The sequence below is a fragment of the Thamnophis sirtalis genome, unplaced genomic scaffold (assembly GCF_051295495.1).
Source record: "Thamnophis sirtalis isolate CommonGarterSnake01/CBP01778 unplaced genomic scaffold, rThaSir2_p1.2 scaffold_7, whole genome shotgun sequence".
NCBI classification, from domain to species: Eukaryota; Metazoa; Chordata; class Lepidosauria; order Squamata; family Natricidae; genus Thamnophis; species Thamnophis sirtalis.
Genome location: NW_028261387.1, coordinates 91,224,568 through 91,252,247, shown reverse-complemented (window position 1 = coordinate 91,252,247; position 27,680 = coordinate 91,224,568). Strand labels below are relative to the sequence as shown.

Below are 27,680 nucleotides of genomic sequence, written 5' to 3'. Positions count from 1 at the left end.
TCCTTTCTAGAATCCAAGCACATCCTTTGTGTCTACACTTCTACACGTGAAAAGAACTGGATGGGTGAAACTGCCAGCATGGCAGTGGAAGATTGGATCATGTGATGGACTTGTGGGTGTGGAGACAAGATCATGAACTTTAACTTGGAGGGGAAAACAGAAGCAGGTTCAGATTCGGGTTCTCCCAGATATGCCAGCATGACCCTCTTAATAAATTGGAACTTTGAGTAATACTTTGTCTTGGACTGATTTAATTTTGGATGTTATTTGGAACCATGACACCATACGAATAAAGGAGATAGTAAAATCTTCCTTTTATTGAACAACCGTAAAAAAATAGTAAAACTGAACCAATGTTAATTGTGGTTACTATTAACTGACTAGTTATGGAAAGAACACTAAAATGTTTCAGAAGTTTCTGTACCCTGGAATATTTGAGTTGATGATACAGTCCTTGCTCATGTTGACACATACAATTTGAGATGGTTATCTATACTTCTAGACATGTTATCATTCATTCTTGATAATATAGGAATCAATCTGGTAGGCCAAACCATCCATTTTTTTTAGATTCTTGTAAAATTTTCCAACTTATTCTTGCTTGTTTCCTTGCCAAATAAATTTCAAAATCAATTTATTCAAATCATCAAAGAATTTCTTTCCAATTTGTAGAGGTGCTATTTGGAACAGGAAAAGCAATTTTGGTAGGATATTCATTTTTACTGTAGCAATCCTTCCCAACATTGATGTAGATTTTTTTATTTTTCCAAATTTAATTTAATTTGCTTAAGAAGTTTTATTTAATTATCTTCTTTTATCATTGCGCATCTTACTGTTCAGTATATTCCCAAGTATTTAAGTTTCTTAACTATTTGAATGGTTTCTTTGATGTTTATAAAGATTTCTCCTGTTAGGGAAGCTCTTTCCACACTCGAGACATTTATATGGTTTTTCTCTTGTGTGAATTCTTTGATGTTGACGGAGGTGTCCATCTCGAGTAAAGCTCCTTCCACATTCCAGGCATTTGTAGGGTTTTTCTCCAGTGTGAATTCTTTGATGATGATGGAGGTTTCCAAGCTGAGTAAAGGTCTTTCCACACACCAGGCATCTGTAGGGTTTTTCTCCTGAGTGCATTCTTTGATGTCTGTAAAGATTTCCCCTCACACTGAAGCTTTTTCCACATTCAAGACATTTGTAGGGTTTTTCTCTGGTATGAATTCTTTCATGTTGACGGAGGTGTGCATCCTGAGCAAAGCTCTTTCCACACTCCAGGCACTTGTAAGATTTTTCTCTTGAATGGGTTCTTTGATGTCTATAAAGACTGTCTATCTGATTGAAGCTCTTTTCACATTCCAAACATTTATAAGGTTTTTCTCCGGTGTGAATTATTTTATGTTGACGGAAGTGTCCATCCTGAGTAAAGCTTTTTCCACACTCCATGCATTTGTAGGGTTTTTCTCCAGTGTGAATTCTTTGATGTTGACGGAGGTGTCCACCCTGAGTAAAGCTCTTTCCACACTCCAGGCACTTGTAAGATTTTTCTCTTGAATGGGTTCTTTGATGTCTATAAAGACTGTCTATCTGATTGAAGGTCTTTTCACATTCCAAACATTTATAAGGTTTTTCTCCGGTGTGAATTCTTTGATGTTGACGGAAGTGTCCATCCTGAGTAAAGCTCTTTCCACACTCCATGCATTTGTAGGGTTTTTCTCCAGTGTGAATTCTTTGATGTTGACGGAGGTGTCCACCCTGAGTAAAGCTCTTTCCACACTCCATGCATTTGTAGGGTTTTTCTCCAGTGTGAATTCTTTGATGATTATCAAAACTTCCCTTCACATTGAAGCTCTTCCCACATTCCAGGCATCTGTAAGATTTTTCTCCTGAGTGGATTCTTTGATGTATATAAAGACTGCTCTTATGACCAAAGCTCTTTCCACATTCCACACATTGATAAGGTTTTACTCCAGTGTGAATTCTTTGATGTCTACAAAGATTTCCCCTCACACTGAAGCTCTTTCCACATTCCAGACATTGATATGGTTTTTCTCCAGTGTGAATTCTTTGATGTCTACAAAGGTTTCGCCTCACACTGAAGCTCTTTCCACATTCCTGGCACTGATATGGTTTTTCTCCTGAGTGGGTCCTCAGATGGTCTTGAAGCTTCAGATTTGTTTTGAAGGATCTTTCACATTCTGTGCATTGGTGTTTCTTTTCTCCCTGGCGGGTTCTTCTTCCTCGGGGATTCCCGCGTTTTCCGTCTGTGTTGAAGGACTCTCCGCACTCAGGGAGCGTCTCGGCTGCTCCGCTTGTTTCTGCCTTTCCCTCCTTCTCCCGGCTTCTCTCTCCGGGCATCTCCCTTCGGCTCCGGCTCATCCCGTTTGCGGGCGGCTCTTCCGCAGCCCCGGGGCGGCCGGGAGTTTCTTCCCGCCACCGCCTCCCGCGGAAGCTGCGCCTGAGGTGGGCAGGGCTGCTCCGCGAGGCCCCTCCTCTCCTCTCGGCCGGCGCTTTCTTCCTCCGCCGGGCTCGTCCGTCCTCCTGAAGGGGCGAAGAAGGAGGAAGAGAGGCGCGTCAGGGCTTCGTCCCTTTTTCCCCCGAGAGGAGTCCCAAGCCCGCCCGGGGAGGAAGACCGAAGCTGCCGCCTCTCACGAGTCTTTCAGGCAGGCAGCCCCGCTCCCTCGCCCGGGAGTCTTAAAGCGCCCCCGCGCCCTACCTGCCTCGGGCGCCCGCCAGGCCAGACCCTCCGTCCAGTCCCCGCACTTACGCGTCCCGATACCCTCCCGGTGACGTCATTGAAATCCGGGCGCTTGGCAACCGTCATGCATTATTCATGAGGGCTGCAACGTCCCTGAGTCACGTGATCCCCCTCTGAGCGCCTCTCAGCCAAGCAAAGTCCATGGGGGAAGCTGGATTCGCTTAACCGCCGAGTGAGTCATTTAGAAACGGCAAAGATTTGCTTAACAAATAGAGATTTCTATGGAGAAGTCATCTAGGTCATGGTTGTCCCAAAGGTGCTTTTTTCTTTTTCACAAGAGACAACTGGACTTTCGGCTTTTTCTTTGAATATCCTCTCCCTTCTCACCCAAGAAGCGTCTTCAGCTCTGACTGGAGGGTGGGGAATGTATAAATCCTTCCATTCCCATCCCGCCATCCAGTCAGAGCTGTAGAAGCTTCTTGGATGAGAAGGGAAATATATATTCAAAGAAAAAACATCATGTCCAGTTGCCTCATGAAAAAAGCATTTTTGGGTTAACAAAGAAAGGTGGTGAAATTGGGGTGACTCACTTAACTCCATTGCTTAGCAATAGAATTTCTGGTCCCAACTGTGATATAAGTCAAGGACTACCTGGATAGATAAATAGGTAGGTAGGTGGATGGATGGATGGTAGATAGATTATACAGATAGATGATAGGTAGGTAAGTAGATGATAGATATAGTTAGATGATAGATAGATAGATAGATAGATAGATAGATAGATAGATAGATAGATAGATAGAGATAGATAGATAGATGATAGATAGATAGATAGATAGATAGATAGATAGATAGATAGACAGACAGACAGACAGACAGACAGACGATAGATTGATGGTTGGTAGGTCGGTAGATGAATAGATAATGATATAAAGATAGATAATAGGTAGATGATGGATGGGTGGATAGAGAGAGAGAGAGAGAGAGAGATAGATAGATAGATAGATAGATAGATAGATAGATAGATGATATAAAGATAGATGACAGGTAGATGATAGATAGATGGATAGGTAGGCAGATAGATGATATAAAGATAGATGATATATGATACATAGATAGATGGATAGGTAGGTAGGTAGGTAGGTAGATGATTTATAGATGATAGGTAGATTGGTCAGTGGATAGGTAGATAGGTAGGTAGATGGTATAAAGATAGATGATAGGTAGATAGATAGAAAAAAGGAAGCATGGATTGAACACATAAACCAGATATTCTGCTCCACGGGTGTTGCACTGCTGGGATCACCATCTTGACTTTTTTGACCACCACCTGTGATTTTCTTCTTATTTTGTTTGAACCTATGCTTGTGAATGATACTTTTTAAAATTTTATTTCCTTCAGTCTGAAGTTTGTCTTTAAATACAGGAAGTTCTCATTTTACAACCGCAAAAATTCTGTTTGATGTGAGTTCTGCTCAGGTTTATGACATTTCCTGCCACTGTTGTTCAGTGAATCACTGCAGTTATTAATAACAAGGTTGTTAAGTGAATCTGGCCTTCCCATTGACTTTGCTTGTGAAAAGGTCGCAAAAGGGGATCACATGACTCCAGGGCATTGCAACTGTCATAAATATGAATCAATTGCCAAGCATCTGAATATTGATCATATGACCACAGGGATGGTGCGATTGCCATAACTGAAAAACAGACACATCCCTTTTTTCAATGCCCTTTTAATGTCAAATGGTCACTAAATGAATTGTTGTAACTCAAGGACTACCTGTATCATACTTGCTCTATGGCTGAAGAGGATGGCCAACAAAGTGGTTCCCTCACTCTTTTTGCTGCAAAGGATAATTATAATGCCATTTATTAATCATTTAGTTCTTTATTGCCACTACCCACAAAGATTCTTCTGATTTACCCTTTGTTGGAGTCAAAACATTTCTAAAGGGCATACCTTTAAAAAAAAAAAAGGAACATACATTTTAATAAGATGTAAGTCCCACTCGCTGCATATGAATTACTTTTGGGTGAACATGTATAATATTACATTGCTCAGGGGCCTTTTTCTTAAGTAGTAGGCAAGATTTGGTCAGGCTGACGTAACATGTAATTTAAAGAAGAGACAGCATCATACTATATATACCCTTCAAGAAGGCAGTCCTATTGTTTTCATTATCCATATCTAGTATTGGGTTCCACCACAAAACCGCGGAGGACAAAATCGCGCTCGACGAAAGCGCGCATTTGACGTCATCACAGCGCAACGAAAACATCGCGCTGTGATCGAAAAATGTAAAAATAAAGCGAAAACCTTACCCTAACCCCCCCAAACCTAACCCTAAATCTAACCCTAAACGTAACCCTTAACCTAACCCTAAACCTAACGCTAACCCTTAACCTAACGCTAAATGTAACCCTAACGCTCTAAACCTAACCCTAACCCTTAACCTAACCCTAACCCTAACCCTTAACCTAACCCTAACCCTAACCCTAAACCTAACCCTTACCATTATGTGAATCGGCTTGCTTTAATTTTAATTTTATTTCAATTTTTAATTTTTTTCGTCGCGCTGTGATGACGTCAAATGCGTGCTTTCGTCGAGCGCGATTTTGTCCTCCGCGGTTTTGACGGGTCACGCTAGTATTGACGTAAAAATTGGGTCTCCTAGCAACTATAGCATAAAAAAGGAAGTTGGAAGAATAATACTGTAATAGTAACAGTATAAACAATAGTTGTAGAAATATTAGTAGTAATAGATGTAGCAATAGCACTATTATTAATAGTATAGTAATAGTAGTATTAGAGGATATTACTCTAAGTTCTCCAAACTCTATATTGCTGCCAATATTGAATTGAATTGAATTGAATTTTATTATTTGTATGCCGCCCTTCTCCGGGAGGGACTCAGGGCGGCGAACAACTCAAAAGGGGAAAAGGGGAACATAGAACAAAATACAAGTAATTAAAATAACCAAGAATCGCACAGCCATACAAGTCGAGAGGGGAGGGGAAAAGCAGGGATTTGGGCCAGCGGTTAAGGCAGATTTTTTAGTCTATAGTGGTTAAGGCACCAAGCTAGAAAGTAAAAGACCGTGAATTCCCTCCCAACTCTTAGGTATGAAAGTTGATTAGGTGACTTTGGGCCAATCAGCAGACGACTGTGAGTTCTACTCTCACCTTTGTCATGAAAGCTGGTTGGGTGACCCTGAGCCAATCACCAGGAAACAATGAATTCTAGTCCCACCTTAGCCATAAAAACTGGTTGGGTGACTTTGGACCAGTCACTCTCTCTTAGCCTAACCCGCCTCACTAGGTTGTTATTGCCGGGGGGGGGGGGGGGGGAATAGGAGGCGGAAGTGTCTTGGATATGTTCTCCGCCTTCAGTTACTTGTACAAATAGTAAAGTCTGGATAAAAATCTAATATATAAATAAACAAATCAAAGGTTTTCATCACTGCGGAAGTTAACATTACACAGGTGGAGAAAAGAGATGATAGATGAATTTTGCAATCACCCATAGATCAGAGATTGCAATCATGAGAGCAATCAGAAACAGGATAGACATAATTTGTACGCTCTGCTTGGAATTCAGGTTGGAAATCACCAATTTTACAATCTAGCACAGGTCTCTCAATCTCAGCCACTTTTAAGATGCGTGGACTTCAACTTCCCAAATTCCATGCTGGCTGGGGAACTCTGGGAGTTTAAAGTCCACACATCTTAAAGTGGCTGAGACTGAGAAACACTGATCTAGCATATTACCTAGGTGAATTGGTAGGTTTTGAAGGTCCACTATTAATCTGTATAAATTTAAGATTAAAAATCACAGCTGGGAGAATTGATAAAAAGGTGGAAGGAACATATTAACAGATTCCTCCGGGTGATTTTTCAAGAGCGTTTTTAAAGGCTTTGCAAATGCTGCATTCTGAAGAATATCCCAAAATGCAGCTGGACTTTCTTGGTTTCTTCTTTGAAAATATTGTGCTTTTCATCCAAGAAGCTTCTTCAGTTCAGAAGAAATATTCAGTAAATATTTGTAAAGCTTGTTTTTCAAAATTCTCATTAAAAAAAAAAGAATCTCCATTGACATTCCACAGAATAGACTTTTTGATGGTCACAAAAAGTGAATGGAAAAACTCTGTAAGGGACGATGTGGAAATGAGTGCTAATTTAGAGTATAGCCCGACAGGTGAGTGAGTTGATTGGGTAATAAACAAACATCCAGCTGAGACGGATGTGGTGGCAAGCCTAAACTTATGAGCTCAGCCCGCAGCAAACAAGTTACACCTGAACGTCAAGTCTCCCTTTGGGAAGCGAGGAGTTCCCGTGGCCTACAAACACATTCAGGTATCCAAGGACCCAGAAGCATCTCACTTCACTTCAGCTGGCTCTGGGAGAGAGAAGACGGGAGGGCAACCTTGACTCATTGATCAACAAGCAATGAAAGAAGAAACTATGAAGGTGATAAGGCTTTCCTTCTTCACTCCCAGCAGCTTGTTGGAAGAGCAGAGTTAAATCTCCTTGGAGAAACTTCCCCTAAAAAAGGGATGGACAATTTCATCCGAAAACACTTGCATTTCTTTCATACGTTTTGGAACAAGTGTGTGCCCAACGGAGCCTCCAGTAACCGTTCTTTAGAGTCCTGGGAGCCGATCCCGGGATCCTTACATCCCACGCTGGATCCTGACCCTGCTGAAGACAAAGCTTCCCTCCGTGGGGTGCTGTATAACTACACTGCCAAGAATGCCGAGGAGCTGAGTGTTACTAGAGGAGACAAACTTTATGTCCTCAAAGAAGAAGGGGGTTATGTCCTAGCAAGGCGCTTCTCTGGAGATAGAGTCGTGGGCTATGTTCCAGCGAGCTACATCAGCAAGGGCAGTGAGGAAGCAGCCAGCCATCAATCGTAAGTACCTAAAACTTGGGACGATCACTTGTCATCCCTATACCTCAAAAAAAAACTTCTAAAATGAGATATGCGATGCAACATTTAGGAAGGCAGGTTTGGGGAGCTGTGGAAACTTTCCAAACAGGTAAAGCTACTTATTACACAGCAATCGTGAGGGTGGAAACATCCAACTGGCCACTAGAGGGCTTCTAAGAGGGATTTTTTTCCCCATATCTCTTTGCCGCCCTCTAGTGGTTGTCCAGAAGCTTGAAGCCCAAATATTGTAGCCTTATAGAGATTACAGTCTTCCCTATCATTCCCCTGAGCTTCCTGCTCCCATTCCATCCATCTTTTAATTTGTGTTATTGTATTTTTATTGTTTATTTTTATTTCATTGCTTTGCTAGTGTTATGTTTGCACTTTTTAATTATTTCCCCCCCGCTTGACTGTTGTGCGATGGGCGGCAAATAAATTTAACAAATAAATATAATAAATAAATCTGATGAGCAGCAACAACAGAAAGAGCATCAGCAATAGGCTACAAAATTTTTATACATAATTAGCAGAGGTTCACGTGGATATGCTAAATAGCTCCCATTGGAAATGAGAGAACATATTTTTTTCCTTACAGTTGCTTGATTGAGTTTCTTTATATGTGATGCACCCCAGAGTCAATTAAGCTGAATTATAAATTGCGATTAGAGTAAGACAAATGCTTGTTAAGCAGTAGGCATATCAGAAAAAAGCTGTGTGAATTTTTACTAGTTCTATTTATCTGTCCTAGATTCTTTACTTCCCCAGATCTTGCTAGAGATACAGTACAGGTAGTCCTCGACTTACAACAGTTCATTTAGTGACCACTCAAAGTTGCAAGGCCACTGAAAAAAAGTGACTTACGACCGTTTTTCACATTTATGACCATTGTAGCATCCCTAGGATAATGTGATCAAAATTCAGATGCTTGGTAACTGATGCATAGTTATGACAGTTGCTCGTCCCAGGGTCATGTGATCACTTTTTGCGATCTTCTGACAAGCAAATGGGGAAGCCAGCTTCACATAACATCCATGGTATTATCTTAACAACTGCAGTGATTCATTTAACAACCGTGGCAAGAAAGGTCGCAAAATGGGATAAAACTCACTTAACCAATGTCTCGCTTAAGAACAGAAATTTTGTGGCCGTAAGTCAAGGACTGCCTGCATTTCCTAACTCCAAGACCTTTTGATGGATATTTATGGTGTCCTCGTGTGTATCAGAGGAAGTTGGGATTAGACTTAGAACTTAGAATAATTTTATTGTCACTTTTGTACCCATTTTGTAAAGTTCTCCCCAAAATTCACATCTTCCAAAACCTTTAACAAAACGCCCAGGACAAATTGTCGAAGGAGCTTTCTGCGTCTAAGAGCAACACAGCTAGTATTCCATTCTGTTGCTTAAAAGCTTCCAAAATGTCTAACACATTTCTAACCTTGTTCTTTAACCTAGTTTAGTTAAAACCCCATATTGATCCTCATGAATAAATTATTGCAAAATTATTTTCAGTCCATTTGCGACAATCATTATGAACAACTTGCTGTTGTTAGTTGCGAAGTCGTGTCCGACCCATCGCGATCCCATGGACAACTTTGGTGACTCCATCCAGCCACCTCATTCTCTGTCGTCCCCTTCTTCTTTTGCCCTCCATCGTTCCCAGCATGAGGCTCTTCTCCAGGGAGTCCTTCCTTCTCGTTAGGTGGCTAAAGAATTTGAGTTTCCTCTTCAGGATCTGGCCTTCTAAAGAGCAGTCAGGGTTGATCTCCTCTAGGATTGACCGGTTAGATCGCCTTGCAGTCCAAGGGACTCACAGGAGTCTTCTTGTAGCCATAGGGATATCAGCTGTAGTGAAACTTTTCATCAAAGTCAAAGTTTATCCCTTTTGGGACATTAATGCTATATTGATGTTTTTCCAACTCTTTAGCATTCTTCCTCCTTATAGGATAGAGTTTGTCATATTTTATAATGATCGTAAAAGTTCATAATGATAACAGAAATTGATACATGTCTATGGAGATTCTCAGTTATCCAGGTTTATGCTCGTCCCAATGGTATGTTTTTCAAGAAGCAACCGTACTTATTTTGTTTTTCTTTGAAGATATTTCGCTTCTCATCCAAGAAGCTTCTTCAGTTCTTTAAGACCAAAGAAGCTTCTTGGATGACAAGTGAAATGTCAACAAAGAAAATCCATTTGCTTTTTGAAAAAGTTTCTTTGGGACAAAAAACTGACAATTATTCTGGCCTAGGAATCTTTCCTAATTTAATATTTTTATAACTTCAAAAGTTTCCCTATTGTTATAGGTCCCTTCATCATCTCTCTCTTTGTCTCTGTAATCCTCTGTAGATTTCATTTCTTCAAATTGTCATCTTTTTTCTCCAAAGCAATGTCGCTTCCTTTCTACAAATTGGAATAATATTGATGAATGTGCCTTTTGTAGGTCTACATTGACGATTAATACAGTATCTCCTTTTTGAAATTTTAATACCATTTCTTCTCTTTTCATGTTTTATGTGCTGGCTGTTTCCTTGGTTTATTCACAAACTCAGTTTTTTGTTTTTTGTGTTGCTTTACATAATTCATTTTTATCTCCTTTGCTCTTACTGTTAATGCAGATAATTGCTTTCTAAAAGCTTTAATTTGTTGGGCAATATCTATCTTCTCTGGGAATTTCTTTAATTCTTCTTCTTTGAAGTCCAAATCAAGTCTGCTCTTGAAAAGAATCTGTGCCTGTCGGAAAAATAGATCTATACTCTGGAATTGCCATATCAACCAGCCCTAAATTGTCCATCATATCAAAGGAAGCATTTGGCATTTTGCCCTGAGTGATTTTAATATTTTTCTCAGGAGTTCTGTCCAAATATGTTTCTAGCAAAAAAAACATGCTAAATTGCATTAACAGAGGGATACAATCAAGATCAAGTGAGGTACTAATACCATTCTGTAAAGCCCTAGTAAGACCACACCTCAAGTACTACATCCAGTTTTGGTCACCACACTATAAAAAAGATGTGGAGACTCTAGAAAGAGTGCAGAGAAGAGCAACCAGGATGATGAGGGGACTGGAGGCTAAAACATATGAAGAACGGTTGCAGGAACTGGGCATGGCTAGTCTAGTGAAGAGAAGGACCAGGGGAGACATGATAGCAGTCTTCCAATATTTGAGGGGCTGCCACAGAGAGGAGGGGGTCAAGCTATTTTCAAAAGCACCCAAAGGCCAGACAAGGAATAATGGTGAAAGGCTGGCGACACAGGAAATCACATCACGTCTATCACGTCGATCACGTCGGGGTCACCAAATGTGAAGTTTCCGCTGTTTGCCCATGAGGCCAATGTTGAGAAAAGACAGGAGTCAAGCTTTTTCGGGATGGAGCGACCCAGATGAGAGTCTGAGAGCCTCTTTTATTGAAACAGGACAAAGGCAGGAGGAGCAATAGCATGTGGTTAAAAACAGCCTGTAAAAGTACAATTTCTAATCTACTGCTCCAGGAAAGTTCTTTCTATATATAGTCAAATCCTGGACGTCAATGGCAGGGCACATCTCAGAATGTTATGTTATGCAAGAGCCAAGGTGGCGCAGTGGTTAAATGCATCACTGCAGGCTACTGCTAGATCAGCAGGTCAGCGGTTCAAATCTCACCGGCTCAGGGTTGACTCAGCCTTCCATCCTTCCGAGGTGGGTAAAATGAGGACCCAGATTGTTGGGGGCAATATGCTGACTCTCTGTAAACCGCTTAGAGAGGCCTGAAAGGCCTATGAAGCGGTATATAAGTCCACTGCTATTGCTATTGCACTATCAAGATGTTATGGCGTTCTAGGAGTTTGTTTTCTCCTGTGTGATTCAGTGTGACTCTGCAGGCCCTAATATGAACTAGGCCATGGAGGACACACACCTGCACAAGGAACTATATTACAACAGAAACTGACCAAGGAGAGATTCAACCTAGAAATAAAGAGGAATTTTTGGACAGTGAGAGCAATCAACCAATGGAACAGAAGTTGCCTTCGGAAGCTGTAGGAGTTCCATCACTTGAGACTTTCAAGAAGAGATTGTCATTTGTCTCCTGCTTGGACTAGATGACCTATATGGTCCCCTCTAACTCTGTTAATCTGTTAATGCTTACTTGAACGTGGGACTCTGAAAATGACTATAAATTTGAGTCAGTTGGCAACAACTCCATATGTGGTCACTCAATTACCGGGGGCAGCTACCAGAATATCGAATCTGGGTTATAAGTACTTTTGTGGGGAGTTCATTGTAATTTCAAACAGTTGCTAAGCAACGGTCGTAAGTCAAGGATTACCTGTCTCAATACAGGTAGTCCTCGACTTATGACTACAATTGAGCTCAAAAATTTCTGTTGTTAAGTGAGACATTTGTTAAGTGAGCTTTGCCCCGGTTTACGGCCTTTCTTGACGCAGTTGTCAAGTGAATCACAGCAGTTGTTAAGTTAGTCACATGGTTGTTAAGGGAATCCTGTTTCCCTTTTAACTTTGCTTGTCAGAAGGTCGCAAAAGGGGATCATATGACCCGAGGGACGCTGCAACCGTCATAAATATGAGCCATTTGCTAAGCATCTGAATTTTGATCACGTCATCATGGGATCCTGCAAAGGTTGTAACTGCAAAAAAACTGTCCTTAGACACATTTTCCAGAGCCGTTGTAACTTTGAACAGTTACTAAACTAAGTGTTGTAAGTTGATGATTACCTGTGCAGCAGTGGTGGGTTCCGGATCCTGTTCCAAACAGTACGGTTGGAATGGGCCCGGGGTCGCCCACATGGATGCGTGCGGCATGCACGCAAACGCACGCAGCGTGCGCATGCATTGTACCTGCCTGCAACACCTCCGCAAGCCTCTGCGACGCTCCATCTGCTCAGCGGAGCATTGCACAGGTGCCGTATGCGCCATGCGCGTGCGTGGAAGCGCCAAGGGCGCTTAAGGAGTTTGGGTGGGTGGGTAGGGCCTCCAGAGCACCGTACCGGAACGTTACCCGTTGCTCCGGGCAGGCTCCAGTACACCAGTACTGGGGCGTACCACCTGCAACCCACCACTACTGTGCAGCTAATCCTCAACATACAACTGCAACTGGGACCAGAATTTCCATTGCTAAGCAAAACGGTTGTTAAGCGAGTAGCCCCCGATTTTATGACTTTTTTTGCCACTAAATGAATCAATGAATCTGACTTACACCCTTATCTTTACTTGTCAAAACTCAGTGGGGTAGGTCGCAGATGGTGATTGCATGACCCCAATGCTACAAACACTTTGGTTGCCAAGTGCCCGAATTTTGAATAAAATAACTTTTTACACTTGTAAAGTCTCTTTCATGGTTTGGGTACGTGTTTCGATTTGAACTTAAGTACTAATGATTGCTTTGATTGAAAACCTTCTTTATTTTAATTTACATTGGTAAAAATGATGGGCAACACCCACATTGTACTTCGAGTTCCTTACGTTTGATGCTGGCTTGTCTTTGACTTGTGACTATAATTGAGTCTGGAACTCCAGTCATACATTGTGCCAGTCGTTAACCGGGTCACCACATGATTTTATGATATGGGGGTGGTGGCGGTGTCATTAAACAAACACTGCAGTCGTAAAGTGACTGTCTCAGTCGTTAAGCAAATGCTGTGGTCATTAAGTGGAATCTACAGTCGTTAAGCAAATCCACTGTCCATAATAGGTGTGTTTTTTTGCCAAAAACCAAAAGTAAACACTGACTCCAGGCCAAAAAACCCCAAACCCCTCCATAAATTGTGATCACGTGACCACAGGACACTGGAAACGGGCCATAAAAGTGAGTCAGTTGGTAAGCCCTCTAACTGGGATCACCTGAGTGCAGGGATCCTGGCTGTAAGTAGGCCGGAGGAGGTAACTTCAACTTGCTATGCGACCAGTCGTAAGTTAAGGACTGCCTCTAAGCGCATACAAAAACACAAGTAAACCCTAGTGTCAAACTCGATTTCATTGAGGGCAGCGTCAGAGTTGTGTTTGACCTCCGTGTGTGTGTGTGTGTGTGTGTGTGTGTGTGTGTGTGCAGGGTGGGTGTAGCCAGGGTGGGTGGGGCCAGCTTGACATCACTCATGTCGGTTTGTGTGTGTGCGTGTGCGTGCGTGCGTGCGTGCCTGTGGTGGCCCAAGCACTCTGCCAGCGGAAACAGAGCCCCTTTTTTGCTGAAATGGTATAAGGGTCTCCTACGTGAGCAGGGGGTTGGACTAGAAGACCTCCAAGGTCCTTTCCAGCTCTATTCTGATTGAAGTGGGATATAAGTCACAAGAGGAAGTCATGGGAATTGGGGCATTGGTGAATTATTATTTTTTTTGCAACAGGCCATTGAAGTCCCACCTCCTTTTTAACCTGTGTCACCTTTTATCTAGAGATGGCTTACTATTTCTCTTCAATTAATTCCACCCTCAGACTCTTTATTATGGTGACCTGACAGCTTCTATTTACGTTTTGTTTGTTGTGTTTTGCTCAGTGCTGCAGAAACCGGAGAAATGGCTGTGTGACAGACTTCACCCGGTTGCTGAATTAACCCTTTTTCTGGCTTTGCACAATCAACTGAATCATGCATTAACCAAATGGGCTAGAGTTGCACAACATATTACACCGCAGGCAGACACACAGAACCAGCTAAGGTGAACTTTTTTGCAAATGGCTCTGCTGGTTCAACTGGGGGCCACACACCAGTCTCCATGACTTTTTAAAAAGATTTCTTCCTCTTTCTTTCCCTCTTCTTCTCCTTCTCCTTCCTACTCCTACTCCTCTTTTCTCTTCCTCTTCCTCCTTCTCCTCTTCTACTTCTTCCTCTTCTTCCTCCTTCTCTTCTTCTTCTTCATTTGCTCCTCCTCCTCTTCTTCCTCCTCCTCCTTTCTCTGCTTCTCCTCTCCTTTTTCTTCTTCCTCCTTCTCCTTCTCTTTTTCTTCCCTTTTCTTCTCCTTCGCCTTCTTTGTCCTCCTCCTCTTCTTCTCTCTTCCTCTTTCTCCTTATCCTCTTCTACTTCTTCCTCTTCTTCCTCTTCTTCTTCTTCATCTGCTCCTCTTCTGCCTCCTCTTCTTCCTCCTCCTCTTTCTCTGCTTCTCCTCCTTCTCCTCTTTTCCCTTTTCTTCTCCTTCTCCTTCCTCCTCCCCTTCTTCTCTTTTCTTCCTCCTTCTCCACTTCTACTTCTTTCTCTTCCTCCTCCTTCTCTTCTTCTTCATCTGCTCCTCTTCCTCCTCCTCTTCTTCCTCCTCCTCCTCTTTCTCTGCTTCTCCTTCTCTCCTTCTCTTTCTTCTTCTTCTTCTTCTTCTTCTTCTTCTTCTTCTTCTACTACTACTACTACTACTACTACTACTACTACTACTACTACTACTACTACTACTTCCCCTTCCTCTTCTTCCTCCTCTTCTCCTCCTCTTCCTTCCCCTCTTCTCCTCCTCCTCCTCCATCTATCCATCCATCCATCCATCCATCCATCCATCCATCCTATTCTCCTTCTGACATTTCCATTCCATAAGAAAATTGTGCTTTTGCAAAGATCATATTCTGGAATTAGGGATGTTCACAAGGTGTGGCTAAAAAAAAGCCAGAATGGCATAAACAAATGTAAGAAATGCACATAGAGGTAATTCTCAGCTTACAACCATTCATTTAGGGACCATTGGCATGACCCGTCAAAACCGCACTCGACTAAGCTGCGCCCGATTAAACCGCGTCACTGACGTCATCAACAGGGCGACAACAGCCAGTGTGGAGAAAGAAGGGCGCTTTAAATAGCGCTTTGAAAGCAAGCCGATTCAACTTAAGGTAAGGGTTAGGTTTAGGGTTAGCTTTAGGGTTAGATTTAGGGTTAGGTTAAGGGTTAGGGTTAGGTTAAGGGTTAGGGTTAGGGTTAGGTTAAGGGTTAGGGTTAGGGTTAGGGTTAGGTTAAGGGTTAGGGTTAGGGTTAGGTTAAGGGTTAGGGTTAGGATTAGGTTTAGGTTTAGGGGATTAATTTTAGGTTTAGCGTTTACAGCGTGCTTCTGTCTCCGCGCTGTTGTTGCCCTGTTGATGAAGTCAGCGACGCGGTTTAGTTGGGCGCGGTTTTGTGGTGGAACCACCATTGGAACTTGCAGGTAGTCCTTGACATACAACCACAATTGGGCCTGAAATTTAAGCTGCTGAGCAAGACAGTTGTTAAGGGAACATTGCCCCATTTTACAACCTTTCTTGCCACTGTCCTTAAGTGAATCACTGCAGTTGTAAAGTTAGTAACAAGATTATTAAGTGAACCTGGCTTCCACATTGACTTTGCTTGTCAGATGGTGGCAAAAGGGGATTACTGCCCCCCCCCCCGGACACTGCAACGGTCATAAATGTGAGTCAGTTGCTAAGCATCTGAATTTTGAACATGTGATCATGGGGATGTTGCAATGGCTGTAAATATGAAAAACGATCATAAGTCACTTTTTTCAGTGCTGTTGTAACTACGAAGTGTCATTAAACAAATGGTTGTAAATCAAGGACAACCTTGAAAAAAGTGACTTACATGTCTTCCTCACACTTACGACCATCACAGCATCCCCACGGTCATGTGATCAAAGCTTGGGTGCTTGGTAACCGGCAAGCACCTTTGGGACAACCATGACCTGGATGACTGAGAATCTCCATAGACATTTATCTATGCACTTTGGGATGAACCCCCTTCAAATGGTGCGGGAGCAGGGGTGAAATCCAGCAGGTTCTGACAGGTTCTGGAGAACTGGTAGGGGAAATGTTGATTAGTTTGGAGAACTGGTAGGGGAAATTTTGAGTAGTTAGGAGAACCGGTAATGGGAATTTTGAGAAGTTTGGAGAACTGGTAGTGGAAATGTTGAATAGTTTGAAGAACAGTAGGGGAAATTTTGAGTAGTTCGGAGAACTGGTAGTGGAAATGTTGAGTAGTTTGGAGAATGGTAGTGGGACTTTTGAGTAGTTCAGAGAACCAGTAGTGGGAATTTTGAGAAGTTTGGAGAACTGGTAGTGGAAATGTTGAGTAGTTTGGAGAATGGTAGGGGAAATTTTGGGTTCCACCACAAAAGCGCGTAGGACAAAATCGCGCTCGACAAAAGCGCGCTGTGACGTCATCACAGCGCGACGAAAAAGATTGAAAAATGTAAAAATAAAGCGAAAACCTTACCCTAAGCCCCCCAAACCTAACCCTAAACCTAACCCTAAACCTAACTCTTAACCTAACCCTAAACCTAACCCTAAACCTAACCGTTAAAGTAACGAAAAACCTAACGCTAACCCTTATCCTAACCCTAACGCTAACGCTAACGCTCTAAAGCTAACCCTAACCCTTAACCTAACCCTAACCCTAACCCTAACCCTAACCCTTACCTTTATGTGAATCGGCTTGCTTTAATTTAATTTTTATTAATTTTTATTTGAATTTTTCGATCTTTTTCGTCGCGCTGTGATGACGTCAAAGGCGCGATTTTGTCGATCGCGCTTTTGCCGTCCGCGCTTTTGACGGGTCACGAAATTTTGAGTAGTTCGGAGAACTGGTAGTGGAAATGTTGAGTAGTTTGGAGAATGGTAGGGGAAATTTTGAGTAGTTCGAAGAACTGGTAGTGGAAATGTTGAGTAGTTTGGAGAACTGTAGGGGAAATTTTGAGTAGTTCGAAGAACTGGTAGTGGAAATGTTGAATAGTTTGGAGAATGGTAGAGGAAATTTTGAGTAATTAGGAGAACTGATAGTGGAAATGTTGAGTAGTTGGGAGAATGGTAGTGGAAATTTGAGTAGTTGGGAGAACCAGTAGTGGGAATTTTGAGTAGTTGGGAGAACCGGTAGTGGGAATTTTGAGTAGGGCAGAGAACTGGCAAATGCCACCTCTGGCTAGCCCCAGAGTGGGGGGGGGGGTGGAATGGAGCTTTTGCAGTATCCGTCTCCTGCCTTGCCCACCAAGCCACACTACACCCACCAAGCTACGCCCACAGAACCCGTAGTAAAAAAAAAATTGCATTTCACCACTGTGTGGGAGTGTGAACGGATTTCCAGAAAAATGGCAGGTTACGGGGACCATTTGCACTTCACTTTGAGGGGCAGAGAACACAGACTCAAACCCCAACAGCCTGCGTGTGTCTTCAACAGCAAAGGGACATCAGGCAGAAAAACATCCTGCAGAAAGCACAGCTCCACAACCCGGTCCTTTCAACAGTTCCAAGAAGGCTCCACACCCATTTGCACCACTCCGGGGACTCTGAGGACATAGACAAACCTCTAAGTGGCCTCAAGGGATCTCTAAAAGGATGCAAAGGACCAGCTGTCCGCAAGCAATTATAAATCCTTTCCTTCCCCACCGACCAGTCAGAGCGGAGGAAGCTTCTTGGAAGAGAAGCGAAACGTCTTCAAAGATAAACCAGAAAGTCCAGTTTCCTCTTGGGAAAACCATGACCTGGATGACGGAGAATCTCCATAGACCAGTGTTTCTCAACCTTGGCAAGTTGAAGATGTTTGGACTTCAACTCCCAGAATTCCCCAGCCAGCGAATGCTGGCTGGGGAATTCTGGGAGTTGAAGTCCGGACATCTTCAAGTTGCCAAGGTTGAAAAACACTGCCATAGACAACCAGCATATCTTTACAATGGTTGCAGAGTCCCATGGTCGTACGATCCCCGTTTTCTACCTTCCGAGCCGGCTCTAGACAATCGAAGCCAGTGGGGGGGATGGGGACTGGATTCACTTAACAACCACATGGTTCACTCAACAACCGCAGTGATTTGCTTAACAGCTATGGCAAAAAAAAAAAAAAGGTCATAACATGAGTCGTGACTCACATAACCTCCTTAGCAACGGAAATTCCTATCTCCATTATGGTCATAAATCAAGGACCATCTGCGAGAGGAAAAGACTAGTTTATATCACACCGTTGTGCTGTCATTTTGACTTTTTTTGACCCAACCTTGTGACACCACTCCTAGGGGGGAAAAAAAAAAGTTTGGCTGAGTAATAATATGCTCCAGATGGGAAAACAATTGCGAGAAAATGCTCCCCTCCAAATCCTGTTTTGACAGGATGGTTTATATGAAGCACCCTACAGGTATTTGCTGCCCTTCCTAATGTGTTTTCTTTATTTTGGGGTGGGGGGGTGGGGGAGAGGGAGGGTGTTGAAACAATCCTTCTCATCCTGTCCAAGCGAAGGAAATTATTTTTCAGCCAGCTGTCAAGCTGGTCTAACCTTTATCAGCCTTGTCCCCAGGATCCACACAGGCCTCCTCCCTGAAAATTATAGTTATTTTAAGTGGCTGAAAATAAAACTCCTTCGCTAAAATGAAGATGAAAGTAGAGTTAATGGGCTGGAACAGCGACTTAATGGCCAAAGTTGGGCGGTCTGCCCGATCAGTTTTAAGGCTGGAAAAGCCGGGACTAATTCATTCAATTTCACAACACTCACAGCTGGCTTTGCACCTGAAGCAATTCGGCTCCCGAGAGGCAATTTTTTGCAACTCGCAAGCAGTCCTCGACTTATGGCCGCAATTGCGCCTAAAGTTTCTGTTATTAAGTGAGACATTTGTTAAGGGGGGGGGTTGTCCCATTTTACAACTTGTCATGCTGCAGTTTTTAAGCGGATCGCTGCTGTTGATAAATGAGTAACCCGGTTGTGAAGTGAATCGGATTCCCCCGTGGCTCGTCACAAGGTCGCAAAAGGGGATCATGGGACATGGCAACGGTCATAAATGTGAACCAGTTGCCAAGCGTCTGAATTTTGATTGTGTGACCATGGGGATGCTGCAACGGTTGTATGTGGGAAAAATGATCGTGTCACCTTTTTCAGCAAAGTATGCGCTAAGCGAACTGTTTATTAAACCAGTAGGATCCTACCCCTGGTCTTCACATAATTTTTCCGAAATGGGATAATTTGAGCCTAGTCATTTGTGTCTTGACTAGAATCTCTGGTTGATTTGTTTGATGATGGTTTATTTGTTATTAGACCTTGAGACTCTGGAAAGAGTGCAGAGAAGAACGAGAAAGAAGATTAGGGGACTGGAGGCTAAAACATATGAAGAACGGTTGCAGGAACTGGGTATGTCTAGGTTAATGAAAAGAAGGACTAGGGGAGACATGATAGCAGTGTTACAATATTTGAGGGCCTGCCACAAAGAAGAGGGAGTCAAACTATTCTCCAAGGCATTTTTTTGCATTTTTTTTTTTTGCATTTTATTGACATTTATAGGCCGCCCTTTTCCCTAAAGGGACTCAGGGCGGCTTACATTTCATAGGAGGGGAGTGTAAGACAGGACACAAAAGAAATGTGAATAAAGGAAAATAACCAATAAAACACAACATTCATTCGACATTCGGGCGGGGCGAGATTAGGATCTTATCCCCAGGCCTGATGGGATAGCCAGATCTTGAGGGCTGTGCGGAAGGTCTGGACGGTGGTGAGGGTGCGAATCTCCACGGGGAGATCGTTCCAAAGCGTCGGAGCTGCAACCGAGAAGGCTCTCCTCCGCGTAGTCGCCAGTCGGCATTGACTGGCGGATGGAATTCGAAGGAGGCCTACTCTATGCGATCTGATGGGACGAAGGGAGGTAATTGGCAGAAGGCACTTGAGAGCAAGATAAGATGCAATGGGTGGAAACTAATCAAGGAGAGAAGCAACCTAGAACAAAGGAGGAATTTCCTGACAGCTCGAATAATTAACCAGTGGAACAAGTTGCCTCCAGAAGTTGCGAATGCTCCAACACTGGAAGTTTTCAAGAAGAGATTGGACAGACACTTGTCTAAAATGGTACGGGTCTTCTACTTGTGCAGGGGGTTGGACTAGAAGACCTTCAAGGTCCCCTCCAACTCTGTTATTTTCTTGGTGGTCTATGGCATTCTCAGGAGTCTTTTTCCAACACCAAAATTCAAAGCCACCTATACCATTTCATTTCATTTTTTTTTTTCATTTTATTAGGGTTTATAGGCCGCCCTTTTCCCTGAGGGGACTCAGGGCGGCTTACAATCACCAGGGAGGGGGTGCAAATCAAAATAAACAATATACAAACAAATAAAGTAATAAAAACACAACTTGCATACAACATTCAACACTCGGGTGGGGCAAATTAGAGACCTATCCCCAGGCCTGTTGGGAGAGCCAGGTCTTGAGGGCTGTGCGGAAGGCCTGGACGGTGGTGAGGGTGCGTATCTCGACGGGGAGATCGTTCCACAGGGTCGGAGCTGCAACAGAAAAGGCTCTCCTCCGTGTAGTCGCCAGTCGCCAGTCGACATACCCTCCTTCTCCTGCCTCTTCAAAGTCCAGCTTTCATTTCCATGGAATGTCACCGCAGTTCTGATCCGCTTGGTCACTTACTATCTGCAAAATGTCACCGTGTCATCTACGTTGGAGGAGATCTCCTCCATTAAAATGTTTTTCCACTGGTTCTACAAGTCGCTTTGTTTCCTGTTTTTTTTCAATCGGCTTTTTTTAATACTATGGTGCGTAGGCGGATTCTCCTGTCCAAAATCAGGCATTGCTCTTATCATGAACAGGACATACCTGGTCGAGGAACACTTTGGAAGAGGATATTGGTTGCTCAGGCTTGAACTGCGGAGTCCTCCTCTGAGCTTGGTGTTTTTCTTGCAGATGTTTCATGACCCAGCTAGGTAACATCATCAATGCTAGAAGGAAGTTGGGTTGCAAGAAGGAGGAAGAAGAGGAGGGGGATATCCTTAGTTCTTTCTGGGCATGGTTGTTTTCTTGCAGACATTTCATTACCCAACTAGGTAACATCATCAATGCTAGAAGGGAGTTGGGTTTGTGAAGAGGAGGATGAGGATTACTAATATTGTGAGGTCCTTGTTGCTTTCTGAGCTTGGTTGTCTTCTTGCAGATGTTTGATTACCTAAGTAGATAATCTCATCAGTTGTAGAAAGGAATGGGATCTGGACTATGATACTACCTAGTTGGGTAATGGAATGTCTACAAGAAAATAATCAAAGTTAGAGAGCAGAAAGGAGAAAACATTTTCATACCCTAGTTATTGTTTTTGTGATTTTCTTTTAACTTCAGAAAAGTTCCCTAAAGTGGCCTCCTGGGGTTGTGCATGGATCCCACTGGATCCCAAAAATTCCTTGGCACTTAACATGTTCCCACTCCAGCGATGAATTCGTACCAGTTCTGGAATTCCTAAATATTTATTTCTACCTGTTAATAAGCAAAAACATATGAAATATAAATAGGTTCATTACACTGAACCCCAAATCTTAAAAAAAAAAAAGAATCAGGAATAACATTGAATCATTTCTTCCCTCTGTTTTTTTAGTTCATTCCAATCTGACTTTGCATGGCATGGAAAAGTTCCCTAAAGTGGCCTCCTGGGGTTGTGCATGGATCCCACTGGATCCCAAAAATTCCTTGGCACTTAACATGTTCCCACTCCAGCGATGAATTCATACCAGTTCTGGAATTCCTAAATATTTATTTCCACCTGCTAATAAGCAAAAACATATGAAATATAAACAGGTTCATTACACTGAACCCCAAATCTTTTTTTAAAAAAAAGAATCAAGAATAACATTGAATCATTTCTTCCCTCTGTTTTCTTAGTTCATTCCAATCTGACTTTGCATGGCTTAACTATCATAATAAAAATTAAGAATACAGCAATCTGAAATGGAACACCTTACTCACCCTCAAGGACACGTCTGTAAATTGCTTTGCATTTACAATTGGATATCGGAGGCATTTTTTAAAAAGTCAGAACAAGTAATGTAGAAATTCAAACAGTGCCTCAGTACGTCAGAATGTGGCTAAGTTACTCCAGATTTATGAGGTGAATTTATGAGGTGAGAAATGCTGTCAAGGTCCTTGTTTTCAGTTCTGAAGAGTCTGCTTCAAAATGAGAAGTACTTCGTTCCAATTGTCTGGTTAATTATAGCTTGCAATAAACAAGGAAGAAGGAAATAAATGCACGGCAGGTTCAACAAACAAGAAATATATGCTAAATAGTCACATTTCCACCATCAGGACAAAAGTACTTTGAGACGAGAAGTCAACAGCTTGAGGTTGAAGCTGCAGGCGAATGTTACGCAATTATGAAGAATATATGGGATTTTTCCAACTTGCCGGATGAGCAATTGCTTTGTAGAGGAGCAGATCAGCAGGTCTTTTCCATGTGAGGTCAAAAAGACCAAAAAGCACCAGTAGAAGAGAATATTTTTAGCTCGAGGTTGAACTGTCAGGTCCTTGGTCCTCTCTGAACTTGGTGGTTTTCTTGCAAACGTTTCATTACCCAACTAGGTAACATCATCAGTATTAGAAGGGAGTGAGGTTTGGGAAGAAGAGGACATTGTGGCCCACCACCGGCCAACAGAGCTGGCAGCAGATTCGGACAGTGAGAAGGTTGGGGAGGAACATGAGACAGTCCTGGAGTCTGGGGAAGGCTCTGATGAGGGCTCTGTGTCGGAGGCAGAGAGGGGGCCAGGGCCGTATGCCAGTTATCAAATATCTTCAGAATCAGACATCAGTGAGGCAGACGAACAGCCTGTTCCCAGTGTGCGCATGCGCAGAGTTGCCAAATGAAGGGAACAGCTAAAGAACAGGGGTCGACTTGGGAGTAAGGCCACAGGTGGACGGTGAATGGCCCCTCCCAGAGGAAATGAAAGAGGAGCGAAAGGGGAGTGGAGTTTGCAGGAGACAATTAGTTCGCTTAATTGGTTGGTGACTCTCCGAGACTCCTTGCCAAGTTTTGCAGCTATCGGCCTGGCAGCTCTCCAAGCCAGATAAGGTCTGTGACTGTAAATCCTCCCTCAAAAGACTTTGCTGGATGTGAATGAGCAGAATTCACAGCATATTAATAAAAGGGTTTTTTGACAAGACAAGGAGTTTGTTTCAGACTCTTGGGAAGCCTCGGTCAGAGCAGAGGAGGAGGAAGAGGACTGTGGGGTCCTTGGTAGTTTTCTGAACTTGGTAGTTTTGTGAGAATGCTTACCAATGAGTGCGCTGAAAAATAATGAATCAAAGGAAGGAAATGGTGATTTGTTTTCTCTGTGTATGGAGCACTGATTGAAAGGAATTGGTGGCATTTTTGGCATCCTGTTCCATTGAATCATCGCTGGTGACAGTAAGCATTTCAGCTTGGGTGATCTCAAAAATGCTCATGAGGATTAGAATGGCATTTGGATGCAAGCCACTAGGAAATGCCAGGCTGGGGAATCTTCTAAAAATGACCCATAGAATGATAGTGCTGGAAAGGACCTTGGAAGTCTCCTAGTCCAACTCTCTGGTCACGGCAGGAGATCCTATACCAGGGGTGTCAAACTGGATCAGCATTGTAGTTCTCCTCCACGGGCTGGCTGCGGGGTGGGGAGGAGAGGGGGAGATGGGATGGACACCTCCTGCAAGACCCTGCCGGCCAAAACAGGGCACTCCAGTGATGAAGCACCCACAACTTCTGATTGGAAACCGTTCCACTGGTTAATTGTCCTCACTGTTAGGAAGTTTCTCCTTAATTCCAGGCTGCTTCTCTCCTTGATTAATTTTCATCCGTTGTTTCTTGTCCTACCCTCTAATGCTTTGGAGAATAAGCTGACCCCCTCTTCTTTTGTGGCAGCCCCTCAAATACTGGGATATTTAGGATTTAGGATTTATTAGTATTTATAGGCCGCCCTTTTCCCTGAGGGGACTCAGGGCGGCTTACATAAAATAAGGAAGGGAGGGTACAGACAATAGACACAAACAATACATAGAAGTAAAATAGTAAGCAACATTCATTGTTATCATGTCACCCCTTGTCCTATTTTTCTCTACACCAGCCAAACCCGAATCCTGCAACCGTTCTTCCTATGTTTTAGCCTCCCAGCCCTTCATGAAAAACAATGAAATTAGAATAAGGTAGGCAGTGGGGTTCTATGTGAACTCTGTGGAAGTAAAAATTGGACTTTAGGAAGGAAGATAAGAAAAGTATTAACACTGTTGATATTTGGTGTTGGAGCAGCCATGAAGGAGGCTGTCAGGGATGCCAAGAGGATTATTAAGTGCTGGAACAAGACTAATATGGGCCCCGCTCAGATGCTGAAATACACCATGTAAATGAGATGAGGAGTGTGGAAGAGAGGAGAGAGGCAAGAGGAAGAAGAGAGGGTTAGGAGAAAGAGCAGGGGGGGAGAGGAGGAGAGAAAGAAGGAGTGGAACGAGGAGAAGGAAGGAAGGGGAAGTAGAGAAGAGAAGGATGACAGAGGGAAGAAAGGAGGTAGGGAGGAGGAGAGAGGGAGAAGAAAGTGATGGATCGGATACAAATATGGTGTATGGAGAGCAGAAGAGCCAATGATAGTTCTTGGGAGGTTGATGGTAAGGCGAATTGACATAATATTTAATAATAATACAAAATAGCGATGGTTATGTAATGGTATACATGTAGTTATTTGTATGAAAATGAAAAAATAAAAAAGTTTATTTTAAAAAAAAAGACTAATATAGGAGCCGAGGTGGCACAGTGGTTAAGGGTGCAGTACTGCAGGCCACTTCAGCTGACTGTTATCTGCAGTTCAGCGGTTCTAATCTCACCGGCTCAAGGTTGACTCAGCCTTCCATCCTTCTGAGGCGGGTGAAATGAGGACCCAGACTGTGGGGGCAATTTGTCTGACTCAATTTGCTAAAAATCTGTAAACCGCTTAGAGAGGGCTGAAAGCCCTATGAAGCGGTATATAAGTCTAATAAATAAATAAATAAATAAATAAATAAATAAATAAATAAATAAATAAATAAATAAATAAATAAATAAATAAAATGGGCCCCACTTTTCCACCTGATCCACTCAACTCCCCCATGGGAGCAGGGTTGGCTCAAGCCAGGCCCCTCCCCTTCAGCCCCGCCTGGGCAGCAGTCCGTAGGATGCCCCGACTCAAGAGAAAGAGGACCGGAGGGCGACAGTGCACATGCACCCAAACACTCCAATGCATCCCCCACCCCCACCCCGTGGAACAGTTGCACTATCCATCCAGGTACCCGCCTGCTTAAAACGAGGCACAGGTGGGTTGACTTTCTTTACTTCGCCCTCCCACAAGTGGCTGTAAATCTGCGCCTGCGCAGAAAGTGAAATCGCGTCCGCAGGGAAGGGTGAAAGAAAGGGAGTGATGGAAGAAATCAATTGAGGTTGCTGGGGAGGCGCATGCGCAGGAGGTAGCACTGAGCCGCACGTGGTATTCGCGTGATCAGCGGAGTGGGTGGGAGCCCATCATTCCCCTCCTTTGTGCATCTGGGCAGTGCTGTCTCTTTCATTAGGCAACATGACCAGGGCTGGATTCCTACTGGTTCGGCCCGGTTCGGCCGAACCAGTAGTAACTTAATGGCCTGAGTCGCTGGGACTGGCAGCAACCCAGGCCTGCCACGCCCTTGAACCAGTTCTCTCGGTGGCGCCATAGGCGGCGCCATCTTATTTTTGCCTTCTGTGCATGTGCAGAGCAATTTTTGTTGCAGTGTGCATGCGTGCACATCAAGCGCATGCGTGCTGAGCATCCCTGAGCGAACCAGCAGTAGTGGCAGCCGGAACCCATCCCTTAACATGACTCCATTAACATGTTCACCATTTAAGTATAGAGTATAAAGTATACATCCAATATTGTTTTTCTTTTTAAAAAATTGGTTTTGTAAAATGTTTTTTAAAATTCGTCTTCGTGGGGCCCCTTTGTGTTCCATGGGCCCCGGAACAATGTGCCGGCTGAACCCCCCGCTCCTCAGGCCTGGAGGCTGTGATGCATCTATACTTACCAAGATCAGAACTGTTGAAGCCATACTATTCTCTGTGATACTCTAAGGAGCAAAAATTAGATTTTGAAGAAGCAGAAGAGGAAGCGCATGTCTGAACTTTAGTGTCGAAGAAGACTCCTGAGAAAAAAGCATGGACAGCCAAGGAAACAAACGGATGGATCATCCAACGAATCAACCAGCGTTATCGCTCCAGGCGCATCTGACCTGCCTTGAATTATTCATCTTTTGGACACTTTATGTGAAGATCTAGAGAAGTCCATAATTCTGGGAAAGGTGGAAGGAAAGAGAAGATGACCAGCAGCAATGTGGATGAATTCAGTTACGGTGGCAATGAAAGCAACAGAATAATCTTGTAATTTTAATCCACCAAAACCGGTGGAAGCTTCCTAGCTGATCTTGGTTGAACAGTACAAAACGGAACAGAACAATAAGAGTTGGAAGGAGCCTTGGAGGTCTTCTAATCCAACCACCCTGATCCTACATCACTTCAGAACAATGGCTATCCAACATCTTCTTAAAAACTTCCAGTGTTGGAGAATTCACAACTTCTGGAGGCAAGTCCTTCCACTGGTTAATTGTTCTCAGGAATTTCCTCCTGTCAGGCCTGGAAGCCATCTTTTGCATGGGGCCACATTTATTGCTGTGGGAAAACGGGAGGGGGGATTATATGGAGTGGGGTAGATATAGTCAAATTAACATTCCTTTCTCAGAGAGTCAAAGACATCTTGCCCTGCACCTGGAATGGTGTGACTGGGAGGCATCACCAGTTTTGGATGGTGCCTGATTGGGCCATGTGATGGACATGTGGGTGCTGGGCAGGGACTTGAACTTTCGTTTGGGTGGGGAAAACCTGGAACCTTTCAGATTCGGGTTTTCCCAGATGTGCCAATAGGACATCTCTGATAAAATGGAACTTTGAGGAACCTCAAGTCTTGGAGTCTTCTTTCGTTGGGGGTGTTACTTGGATCCCTGACACCTCCTTAGTTGTAGCTTGGATCTCTCCTTGATTAGTTTCCATCCGTTGCTTCTTTCTCCTGCCTTCTGATGCTTTGGATACTGTTAGAAGAGCTGAAGGACAGGTTCAAGAACAGATCATTATGGAAAAAAAATCTATGGAATGGCTGAGATACACTATCATTTAATGCAGTGGTGGGTTTCAAAAATTGTTCGAACCTACTCTGTGGGTGTGGCCTCCTTTGTGGGAGTGGCTTGCCGCCCATGTGACCGGATGGGAGTGGCTTGCCGCCCATGTGACCGGATATGAAGATGCCGACGACACTTGTCAGAACCACCTTAAATTACCTCTCACACAGCACTGGCATGCATAAGAATAGGATGTAAACTTGTTTTTTAAAAGGCATCTTT

The 27,680-nt window shown here is 43.4% G+C and overlaps 2 protein-coding genes across 2 annotated transcripts in view; one reads left to right on the top strand and one right to left on the bottom strand.

Annotated features, from left to right (window-relative positions):
- Positions 1–356: 356 nt before the first annotated feature.
- LOC148044761 (uncharacterized) lies at positions 357–2,779 on the bottom strand. The gene is made up of 2 exons (XM_087720601.1): positions 2,711–2,779; positions 357–2,535 (listed from the first exon to the last, which is right to left on the bottom strand). Exon 2 carries the CDS (start codon positions 2,371–2,373, stop codon positions 865–867), a length of 1,509 nt encoding a protein of 502 aa, XP_087576727.1. The 5' UTR covers positions 2,374–2,535; positions 2,711–2,779; the 3' UTR covers positions 357–864.
- Positions 2,780–6,824: 4,045 nt separating this feature from the next.
- The window catches only part of SRMS (src-related kinase lacking C-terminal regulatory tyrosine and N-terminal myristylation sites), a 53,424-nt gene continuing 32,568 nt past the window's right edge, over positions 6,825–27,680 (top strand). The window contains exon 1 of the mRNA XM_087720840.1: positions 6,825–7,602. Within this exon, the coding sequence (XP_087576966.1) occupies positions 7,247–7,602 (356 nt within the window). The 5' untranslated portion in view covers positions 6,825–7,246. The remainder of the gene's footprint in view (positions 7,603–27,680) is intronic.

Bases quoted from the DNA above. Each gene is read 5' to 3' on its own strand.
- LOC148044761 (XM_087720601.1), bottom strand. From the start codon at position 2,373: ATGAGCCGGAGCCGAAGGGAGATGCCCGGAGAGAGAAGCCGGGAGAAG.